This window comes from Psammomys obesus, unplaced genomic scaffold, assembly GCF_907164565.1.
Source record: "Psammomys obesus unplaced genomic scaffold, mPsaObe1.curated_primary_1811, whole genome shotgun sequence".
Classification (NCBI taxonomy): domain Eukaryota; kingdom Metazoa; phylum Chordata; class Mammalia; order Rodentia; family Muridae; genus Psammomys; species Psammomys obesus.
The window spans coordinates 1,171,101-1,182,165 of record NW_026586589.1 but is presented as its reverse complement, the minus strand read 5'-3'; the positions used below and the strand labels follow the sequence as shown (position 1 = coordinate 1,182,165).

The window sequence follows — 11,065 nt, the reverse complement described above, 5'->3', positions numbered from 1 at the left end:
TGTGTGTGTGTGTGTGTGTGTGTGTGTGTGTGTGTGTGTGTGTGTGTGTGTGTTTTGTTTTAAGCTCATAGTGGGCTTGAATTCATTGCATGGTTAAGATGACCTCGAACTGTCATCCTTCTGCCACTTGGAGTTCTGGATTAACAGTATGAGCCACCATACCCAGCCTGTACCTACTTTTGTAACAGAAAAGAAGAAAGGCCTGCTTCCCCAAACCTCTCCCTATAGTTGACTTGACCCTGGCCATACACTACCATCCCCACATAAAGGTGTGTAAACATACTGTCCGTGACCTTTAGCTTGTTTCCACAGTGAGGAGCTGGATGAGTTACACTACCAGGATGCAGACTCAGACCTCCTGGAGCAGAGAGACAACAAGTGCAAGGTCAAATGGACCCATGAGGAGGTGAGCCACACAGCGACTCCATGGAACTGGGAGAGGGAAAATGGTGGCTGGGGGAGGGGAAGGCTCCCCCAGCTGAGCTTAGGTCTGTGTCTGATGTCCCCATGTAAGGACAGTGAAAGCATTGATGGGCTACCGACTTCTCTTCTTTGCCTCTGCAGGCCATCCTCAGGCTCTGAAATCTGAGGATTGAGGTGTTGGTCCTCAGACCTCAGGACCTCCATCTCTCTTAGGTGCTTCTTGCCTCCATCTTAGTCTGCTTTCTGTTGTTATAGGGTAAGTCCAGGAGACTAGGTAGCTTATATATAAAGAAGGGCTTAGTCACATCACCATTCTAAGGTGCATATAATGAAGACGTTTTTTACTGGTGGGGATTCTGTTTCCATTCAGTGTAGAGCATCACGCTGCAAGAAGGGTACATAAGAGACAGTGTCAAACTGGCATTCAGAACAGACTTATCCTCAAGCTCATTGATCCATGTACTGGTAATTCATTCCAAGGGCAGAGATGTATGGCCTAAACAGCTCCAACTGTCCTGAGAATACATTATGGGACTGCACAGTGAAGATTAAGTTTAAACTTGAGTTTTTTCTTTCTTTTTTTTTTTTGGGGGGGGGGGGGGGTGTGTGTGTTTTTGAGACAATATTTCTCTGTGTCACAGCCCTTGCTGTCTTGGAACTCTTTGTAGACCAGGCTGTCCTCAAACCCACAGAGATCCACCTGCCTCTGCCTCCCCAGTGTGTGTCACCATGCCTGGCTAAACGTGAGTTGTGGTGGAGACATTTGACCTAGTACCCTTGGCTGCTAGGAAGCTAAATCTGTAGTTCTTGTTTTTTTAAAAAAATTACTTATTAAGAACTTAAAGCAAAATAATTTTATTGTTTTATATGTTTGAGTATTTTGCTGGCAGGTATGTAGGTGTGCCACTTGTAGGTTTGGTACCAGCAGAGGCCAGAAGAGGTGCCAGGTCCTCTGGAACTGAAGTTACTTTTGTGAGCTGCAATGTGGGTGCTGAAAATTAAACCCAGGATCTATGAAAAGTAGCCAGTGCTCTTAGCCACTGAGCCATCTCTCCAGCCCCTTTTAATTTTATGTGTTATTTTTGGGTTAAGAGGGCTGGTATGTGTGTTAAAAGTTTTCTTTTTTTCTGTTAAACTTAGTGTGTGTGTATTGGGACAAGTTTGGAGGTCATTTCTCTCCCATTTGGGTCCTTGGGATTGAATTCAAGTGTCAGGTTTAGTAGCAAGTTCATTTATTCACTGAGCATTCTTTTTGGCCTTTTTTTGTTCAGAGACAGGGGTTTTTCTTTTTTTAAATTTGTTTGTATTTTATGTACATTGGTGTTTTGCCTGGATGTATGTCTGTGTAAGGGTTTTGGATCTCCTGGGACAGTTATGAGCTGCCATGTAGATGCTGGGAATGGAACCCAGGTACTCTAAGAGCAGCCAATACTCTTAACCACTAAGCCATCTCTAGGGGTTTTTCACATATGCCAGGCAGGCCTCTAACTTGTTATGCAGCTGAGGATGACCTTGAAGTAGTTGATGGAGACAGATCACAGTGCACATTATCAAGCACTCTACCAGCTCAGCTGCATTCCCAGCCCTAAAAGGGAAAGTGAATTCTTCCTTGTTATTGGAATTTTATTGTTTTGATATAAGGTGGGTTGCATTTATCCCGGGCTGAGCAGGGACTGCCAACAAGCAGTAATAAGATGACCTTGAACTCCTGGACCTCCTGCTTCTGTCTCAAGTGCAAGACCTCTCTTGCCTGGCTTTTGTTTTCTGAAACTTTCCCACTCTGAGGCCGCTCATGGATACTTTGTAATAAGCACATGAAACCTTGATCATCTGCTGCCTAAGTGCTTAAGTGCCTCTTCCTGATAGTCCTGAGTCAACTGCCATCCTCTCCAGCCATATCCCTCTTTTCTCCCCCTCTCCTCCGTCTGGCTCTTTTTTGTTTGTGTTGTTTTTTTTTTTTTTTTTTACTTATTTGCCTGCCTCTACCTCCCCTGTGCTGGGATCACAGGTGTGCGCCACCATGCCTGACTCTTTTAAAAAACCTATCTGCCCACCTGAGGAGGCAGTTACCATGGCTCCTAGTATGTCCTCCAGTAAAGACTGGCTAAACTTGTTTGCCTGAGGCTTTGATTAACAATTTCTTCTTGAGGCAGATTTGTTACTGCCTGCTACTGTGACTAATACTTGGCACTCAGTTCCTGAGTGACTGTTTGAATATGGCTATATTATGGCATCTATAAGACTTTCCACACATGTGTCTTTCTGGTGTCTTTCTTCTGTTGGCAGGATGAACAACTGAGGGCCCTGGTGAGGCAGTTTGGACAACAAGACTGGAAGTTCCTGGCCAGCCACTTTCCTGTGAGTATTGCTCTTCCACCAGGGCAGGGGTTCTGGGTGACTACTAATGAATAGTGTTTAGAAAGCCTAAGAGGGGGCTGGAGAGATGGCTCAATGGTTAAGAGCACTGTCTCCTCTTCCAAAGGATCTGAGTTCAATTCTCAGCACCCACATGGCAGCTCCCAACTGTCTGTGACACCAATTCCAAGGGATCTGACACCCCCCCAAAAAAACAAACAAACAAACAAACAATGAAAACCAGAAAGCACCCAATAAGAAGATCTCCATACAGCTGCTTTAGCATGTCCTTAGCCCTGGGCCTAAAGGCATGTTTGTATTTCTTCCTGTAAGCCAGGAGCAACTAGATACTTAGTTCTGGGCCATGAACTTGAAACTGAGAGGAAACATCCATGGAGCAGACTCCAAGCTGAGGCTCCTGCACAGGTGGCTAGTGCTACTACACTGGAGCCCTCTGAGGATGAGAGCTCCCTTCTACATACCCTCCCCAGGTCTGCAGGCATCTTGAGAGGACAGAGTGTGCAAGGCTGACTGCTGGGCTTCCACAGGCACCTCGGGCTGAATCATCATCCTTTCTGCCCACCCACCCCCCTTTCTCCCTTACAACCTGAACTCTGTAAATAACAATGTTCTCCAAGAAGAAAGCAGGAGTCACTAATAAGTTCCCCAAAACTTTTGTAGAGCACCTTACACTCTGGGGTTCAGAGGGTGGGAGGGCCCTTTTCATGGGGCCCGAGTTTATCCTTTGAAGCAGAAATAATGGACCCATGTTTTGGTAGGTTGGCTTCTGGTGTGTGGTGAGTGCATGGCACAGGACCCAGCTGAAGTAAGCTTGCACCCTGGGCCCTGAGCTCAGGGCTCAACCAGAGTTCAATCTTACAGTCTCAGAATTCTTTCTGTTCCCGTCCCAGAACCGCACAGACCAGCAGTGCCAGTACCGGTGGCTGAGGGTTTTGAATCCAGACCTTGTGAAGGGACCATGGACCAAAGAAGAAGATCAGAAGGTAAGTGCTGGCAGAAGAGCTGCATACACAATGGACTTTCACTGCTGCTAATGAGTCTAAGCATGCCCGTACCACCCCACTGTAGTCCTACGTGTCTTCAGGGCTCTGTGTGTGTGCGCGCGTGTGTGTGCGTGTGTGTGCGTGTGTGTGCGTGTGTGTGCATGTGCATGCACGTGCATGGGAGTGCCAGCTTTATAACCAAGCTGGTCTCATATTTGTGGTGTAGCATAAGCTGACCTTGAACTCAGTGCTCCTTAGACCAGCCTTCTGAGTGCTGGGCTTTTAGTGGTCACCTCACCCCATTAGTTACCCAGCTTTTAAGTGGTAACCATGCCTGCCACACAGCATAGAAAGGTAAAGTGGTGTACACAAGGGGCTTGTTGCCACTGATGCTGTGATAATATGATGGCTACCATGGTGCTAGCTGTCCCACACAACTCAGATGAAACCTATGCCAAAGCTCTCTGCTACTGAGCTACACCTCCCCCTCCAACCCCCTCTCCAGGATTTTTTTTTTTTTTCTTTTTGAAACGGTCTCGGGTATCCTGGACTGGCCTCAAGCTTGCTATGTAGCCAAACATGCTATGATCTTCCTGTCTTTATGTCCCGTGTGCTAGCGTTTTAGGAGTCTGCCACATTTGGCATTTTAATGCTTTATAACTATAATGTCCATACTTCGAGGTAGGTTATTTCCAGTGGGAAAACCAAGGCACAGAAAGGTTTTGATATTTCCCAAACCATGACCACCCTGGCTGCTTCTCAAGTTTGTTTGTTTGTTTGTGAGGAATGCTGATATAGCTCCCTGGTGTTAACCCATAAAGTGCCATTTCACCTTGGCAGGTACAACACCCAAAGAAAAGCAGGGGATAAAGGACCCTGGTCATTGAAGACACACACTGACATCTAAATGGCACGTGATTACTGAAAGAAATTTAAATCACAGCAAGCTGGGCCTGGTGGCACACTTACCTAGTTCCAGCATTGGGGAGGGGGAGGCTGGAGGATCAGGAGTTTAAAGTCATCCTATTCTACATAGTGAGACCCTGTCTCAAATTGTTTTAACTACACAGAAATGAGATTTCCACACAAAAATTCCATTTCCTGTATCTACTCTTCCCTGGTGTGGCTGTGTACATATGAGAATATGTATCAAGAAATGAAAGGGGGCTGGGCAGTGGCAGCCCATGCTGGAGGCAGAGGCCGGCGAATCTCTGTGAGTTTGACACTAGCGTGGCCTGTAGAGCATTCCAGTCAGCCAGGGGCTACTGGAGAACCCCTGTGTGGAAAAGCCAAAACAAAAAAAGAATTGGTGCAGGTTCAGGTGGCTATGATTGTTACGGTTTGTGTCCTGAGGAAGAGAGCCTTACTAAGAGGTGATTGAAGACCGAAATCCAGCTCTACTTAACCATGACTTGAGGCTCTGTACCCCTAATTTCCACCAAAGTGCTGAAAGAAATTGTACCCCGATAGTCTGGTTGGGGCTGACCTCTCATAGGCTTGTAGCTCTTGAGATGAGGCCCACCTGGGTATTGCAATGATAAGTGAAGATAATGGAGGGGCTGGTCCACTGATGTTTTCTTCAAGGTCATTGAGCTGGTGAAGAAGTACGGCACAAAACAGTGGACGTTGATTGCCAAGCACCTAAAGGGCCGCCTGGGGAAGCAGTGCCGTGAGAGATGGCACAACCACCTCAACCCTGAGGTAAAAAAGTCCTGCTGGACGGAGGAGGAAGATCGCATAATTTGTGAAGCCCATAAAGTGCTGGGCAACCGCTGGGCTGAGATCGCCAAGATGCTGCCAGGGAGGTGAGCTGTCTTCTGATAGGCAGGGTGTTGGGGAGTGCTGTTCTAGGAGGTGAGGCCTATACTTGTGATGAAGGAGTGTCCCTGCGCACTGTGATCATTCTTATGTCTTTAACATTCAGCCTTGTCTCCAGCTCTCCCAGAGACATGCATCAGAAGGGAGAACAGTAGGTCCCCCAGGAATGACCTGTCTAAATAGACAGCACCAGGAAGTCGGGCTGTACCCTGTTAAAGGGAATATGATGAAGACAACCAGTTCCTGTCCCCATTTCCCACTTTCCGCTAAATCAGACTCATCTTTTGTTTTGTGTTTGGAGATAGGGACTTGCTGTGTATCAGACTGGTGTTGAACCCGGGCTGACTTCAGTCTTGTGACCTTGGCCTCACAGTGCTGTGGATATGGGTGTGCACCTTCATGTCTAGCTGGTCTATGAATGCGCTGTTAAGAAGATTATACTTGTGGGTTCCTTTCTATTTTTTTTATATGTGTGTTTTGCCTGCTTGTGTGTCTGTAACATGTGCATATCTGATGCATGGATGCCCTAGGACTAGAGTTAGAGCTGTGAGCTGCTCTGTGGGTGCTAGGAATCAAGTCAGGATCCTCTGGAAGAGCAGGTGGTGCTTTTAGCCGCTGGACCACTTGTCTCCTCAGCCCCCGTGATGTTTCTCATCTTGGTTTTCAGCGAGTTTCTGGCCCTCCTTACTTTCCCAGTGCTCCATTATATCCTATTTATTTTATTGTTCTAGTGTGTTTTGTGTTGCTGTGGTAAACCACTGACCTAAAGCAAGCTGGGGAGGGAAGGGCTTATTTGTGTGGCAGTTAATCACTGAGGGGAGTAAAGCAAGAACTTGAAGCCAGAACCAAGGAGGAACACTGCTTGCCCACTTATGTGTAGCTCACCCACTTGTTTGTGGCTCATTTGCACCTGCATGCTCATCATACTTAGCAATCTTTTTTTTTTTTTTTTTTTTTTTTTTTTGAGACAGGGTCCTTACATAGCCCTAGCTATCCTGGAACTCTCTATGTCAGGCTGGCCTTGATCCACAGAGATCCACCAAGCTCACCTGCCTCTGTTGGGATTAAAGGAGTGCACCGCCCGCTATCAAATTAACTAGATGCTGGGCTAAGTAGTGATGGTGGTACACACCTTTCCCCCCCGCCCCCCCAGCACTTGGAAGGCAGAGGCAGGCACATCTCTGACTTAAAGGTCAGCCTGGTCTATATAGAGAGTTCCAGGACAGCCAGGACTACATAGAGAGATCCTGTCTTAGGGCAGGAAAAAGCTGACTAGGATATCCGTTAGATTCCATGATCCTAATTTTCAATTAGAACTTACGCTATTGCCTCAAACATAGAACTCAAGTACTAGTACTATCTATGAGTATATTTCTTTATCTGGCTTTTGTTTTTCTTAAATGTTCCCTCTTCACAGTTTTTTTCCTTTTTAAAAATCACAGTGATAATTTTTTAAAAGTCATGCCTTTTAAGTTAGGCATGAAATAGAAATAGCTTATTAAGAAATATAAAAGCCTGGTGGTGGTGGTGCATGCCTTCAGTCCCAGCACTTGGGAGACAGAGGCAGGTGAATCTCAGAGTTAGAAGCCAGCTGGAGAGATAACTCAGCAGTTAAGAGTACTTGCTGCTCTTGTGGAGGACCTGGGTTCAGTTCTCCTAACCCACGTGTTGGCTAATGGCCCTCTAATTCTCCTTCCTTGCATTGTGGGTTTGTCTAGTGCAGTGGTTCTCAACCTGTGGGTTGTGACTCCCTTTCGGAAAATACAGATATTTACATTATGATTCCTAACAGTAGCAACCAAAATAATTTTCTGGTTGTGGGTCATTACAACATGAGGAATTGTTTTAAAGGATCACAGTGTTAGGAAGGTTGAAAATCCCTGCCCAGTGTTTCTTTCTCTTTGTTTTGCTCATTGGTTAAGACTGGAGGTTTGCTTTGAAGGAATGCTGGTCTGTGGCTGGCCTTTCAAAGTTAGGAAGAGGTCGGTGAACATGGTATGAACCACACACACTGGTTGTGCTTATTTGCTGATGGCCTTTACTGTGGGTGTTTGGTGTCCACTAACCCCTTTGGGAGGACATTCCAAAAACTAATAGGTTTTCTTTTGGAGTTACTCATTTCCCTGGAGCTAGGTGATTCCTTTAAGGAGACTGTTGCCTGGGCTGCCAGGGCAGGTAGAAGAGGGCTGGGAACCTTACCTCTAGGGTGCAGATTTCCAGGGAACCCCAGTTTCTGCCGTGTATTGTTTCTGTTCATTGTCACAGTTGTTGGGCTCTTTTCTTTCTACAGAGGAAAACTCCCTCTTCCTACTTGGAGGTGAGGGTCAGGAGCTGAAGGTTGGGCAGCTGCTCTGCTCAGCCTGAGCTTCCTTCGTGCTCCTCACTCTGGTGCTCCAATCTGGTGCTCCAATCCTAAGGCTCCTGGAGTTCTGGGAGGAGCCTTGGGGTGAACTGGTTCTTGCCCAAATCTTCTTGTAAGGTCAGTTTGGTTTCAGCTCCTAGGCTGCTTGTTGAATGCCTGTTTCCCGTCTTCTGATAACGTCTAACATCTGATGTGCTGTCATTCTCCTTACTATGCTTTTGCTTTCTTGTGTTTTGAGTCTTTCCTCTCTTGGTACAGGGTGGTCCTGGGAAGAAGAGCAAAGAGGAGGCCAGATGATAAGTGTCTCCCGAGTCTGAACTGCCTATCTTCATAACCCGGTGTCTTTGAGGCCTCCCTTGAATCTTGGTTAGAAACTCAGAGCCCCTTCCCTGTGTGGCTTGGTCGCCCTGCACATGCCAGGGGCCTCACTTCCATCCACAGTCACCTTGGTTGCCTGGTGGTCTCAGCCACTCTTCCACCTTCCTTTCCCACAGCTGCTGGGCTCTGACTGCTCCTCCTACCACTCTGACAGCCTTGCCTGCTTACTACCTTGCCCTGTTGTGGGGCCCACTAGCTCGCACTCAGTCCTGCCTTGAGTTCTGCATTTGCTTATTTCATGGAGATATGAGGAAACTGGCCAAAACCGTCAAGGGCTAGAAACAGTGAGACTTCATTGTAGAGCTGAACAATGCCTTACAGCAGAACCTTCACTTAACAGATGTGGGGATAAGCTGCGGCAGGGTGGGAGGAGCCTCAAGCAGCAGCTGTGAGCTGCGTGTCAGAGGCCCTGGACTTTTCTCACAGGACAGACAATGCTGTGAAGAATCACTGGAACTCGACCATCAAAAGGAAAGTAGACACAGGAGGCTTCCCAAACGAGTCCAGAGACTGCAAGCCTGTCTACTTGCTTTTGGAACTGGAGGACAAGGATCACCACCAGAGTGCCCAGCCTGTAGAAGGCCAGGTGAGTGGGCAGACTGTGGCTCCATGCCAGCATGGTGGGTTTGCTTTATTTCCTGGTTATCTGACTCTGTCTCCTCAGAACCTTCACCAGAGCCACACACTCATTTCTGCCCTACGGTCTGAGTGTGACCAGCATGTTTCTCGGGCTTTCCTTGTGACAAACTAACCCATTTTACTTACAGGAGAGGAGAGCCGGCTGATAACACTGAGGATGGTTGGAGAGGAGTTCTTAGCCTCCTGTCCCTCCTTTTTTTTCCCTCTGTGATAGCTCTTTCCAATCCGCAAGCAGAAAGTGTGCTTGTTATTTTTAAAAATCATCATCTAGACCGTGTGTGTGTGTGTGTCAGTGTCAGTGTGTCAGTGTCATAGAATCCATGTTGCAGGCAGTGGACAACTTGTTCATGGTGTCTTTTTCTTTTACTCTTTTGAGGAAGGATCTTCCTCCTATGTAGCTCTGACTGTCTTGGAGCTTGCTATGCAGGCCACGCTGACCTCAAACTCACAGAGATCCCGCTGCCTCTGTTCCCCAAGTGCTGGAATTAAAGGCGCGCACCACCATGCCCTGCCTTGAGATAACTTGTAGGAGTTGATTCTTTCCTGCCATATGTCTGAGTTTCATCTCATTCTGCCTGCTGAGCCACCTCACCAGCCTGTTCCCAGTTTAAAAATATTTAATACATGTATGTGTGCACCGTGTATATGTAGGAGCCCACAGAGATCAGATGAGGGCATCAGAAATGGACATTACAGGCGGTTGTGGGTTTCCATGTAGGTTCTGGGAACTAAATCTGGGTCCTCTCCAAGAATAGTACAATTCTGTTAGTTCTGAGTAATCTCAATAGCTCTCTGTTTACCATTAAAAGATCAGATTTTTTTTGTGTAATAAGATGTTTTGGCATTCAGCATATATTCTGAATTACGATAAAAGGCACACTGGTGGATTTATAGCCACTTAACCACCACCATAATCAAGATTTCCATATTACTATCTACCCAGAATCCTTTGTGCTTTTTTGTCAGCCTTTATCTCCCTAATGTGTTTTCTGTCTATAATTTCCACAGTTATAAACAATGAAACTGATATGTGCACGTGCTAAATGTCCACTCCTAAAATAACTGTATTTTTCCTCTTTTAAAAAAATATGTATGTTCATAGATATGTGTGTGAGTAGGTATAGGCACATATGGAGAGGTCAAAGGCTAACTTTTGGGTGTCAGTTCTCTCCACCTTGGATTCTGGAAATTGTACTCAGGTTGTCAGGCTTATGCAGTGAGCACTGTCACCTGCCACCCAGCCACCCCTGGTTTTTGGAGACAAGGATGGCCTTGAACTTCTGCTCTTCCGCATCCTCTCCAGAGTGCTGGAGTTACATGTGTATGTATGCTCTACACATGCCCAGCTTATTTGGTGCTGGAGATTGAATATAGGTGTGTTAGTCAGGGTTCTGCAGAGAAATGTATATATGTAATATATATATAAACCCCCATTATACGTAATACACACATGCATATGTAAAATGGGGATTTATTAGACTGTCTTACAGGCTGTGAACCAACTTGCCCAGCAATGCCTCTATACCAATGTATGGTCCAAGAACTAAGTAGTAGTTCAGTCCACAAGACTGGATGTCTCACTGGATATGGTGGTTCAATAGGGATTACAGCACTTGGGGAGGTAGAGGCAGGAGGATCACTGTGAGTTTGAGGCCATCTTGGTCTATAAAGTGAATCCAGGACAGCCAAGGCTACACAGAGAAACCCTGTCTCAAAACCAAAAACCAAAAAACCTCTTACTGGTGTACCCAGCTGCTTGGGTTTCAGTTAATTCTAGATGTGGTCAAATTGACAACCAAGAACAGCCATCACACCAAGGCTTCCTGCTGCTAAACAGTCAACTGATGACTAAATCAACTAAATCGGTCTGTCAGTTGATTTAAAACTCTAGACCCCAGGCATTATATTTTAAACCCTGTCTTCAGTGATTTGTTTTTTATACTTAATATTAACCAAAAGGTCAAACATTTATTTTTTTTTTAAAGATTAAGACTGGAAACAAAGATGGCAGTGTGAAGATTTCCCAGTGAACAGCCGCCTGCTGTCTGTGCTTCCTGTGAGCAGAGCTAGTTAATGGCATGTATGC

General features: G+C 46.2%; 1 protein-coding gene across 1 annotated transcript in view; it reads left to right on the top strand.

Annotated features, from left to right (window-relative positions):
• Positions 1-11,065, top strand: part of Mybl2 (MYB proto-oncogene like 2) — a 28,836-nt gene that overhangs the window by 3,670 nt on the left and 14,101 nt on the right. The window contains exons 2-6 of the mRNA XM_055602193.1: positions 313-406; positions 2,710-2,781; positions 3,690-3,782; positions 5,367-5,587; positions 8,767-8,926. Coding sequence (XP_055458168.1) covers positions 313-406; positions 2,710-2,781; positions 3,690-3,782; positions 5,367-5,587; positions 8,767-8,926 — 640 coding nt within the window. The remainder of the gene's footprint in view (positions 1-312; positions 407-2,709; positions 2,782-3,689; positions 3,783-5,366; positions 5,588-8,766; positions 8,927-11,065) is intronic.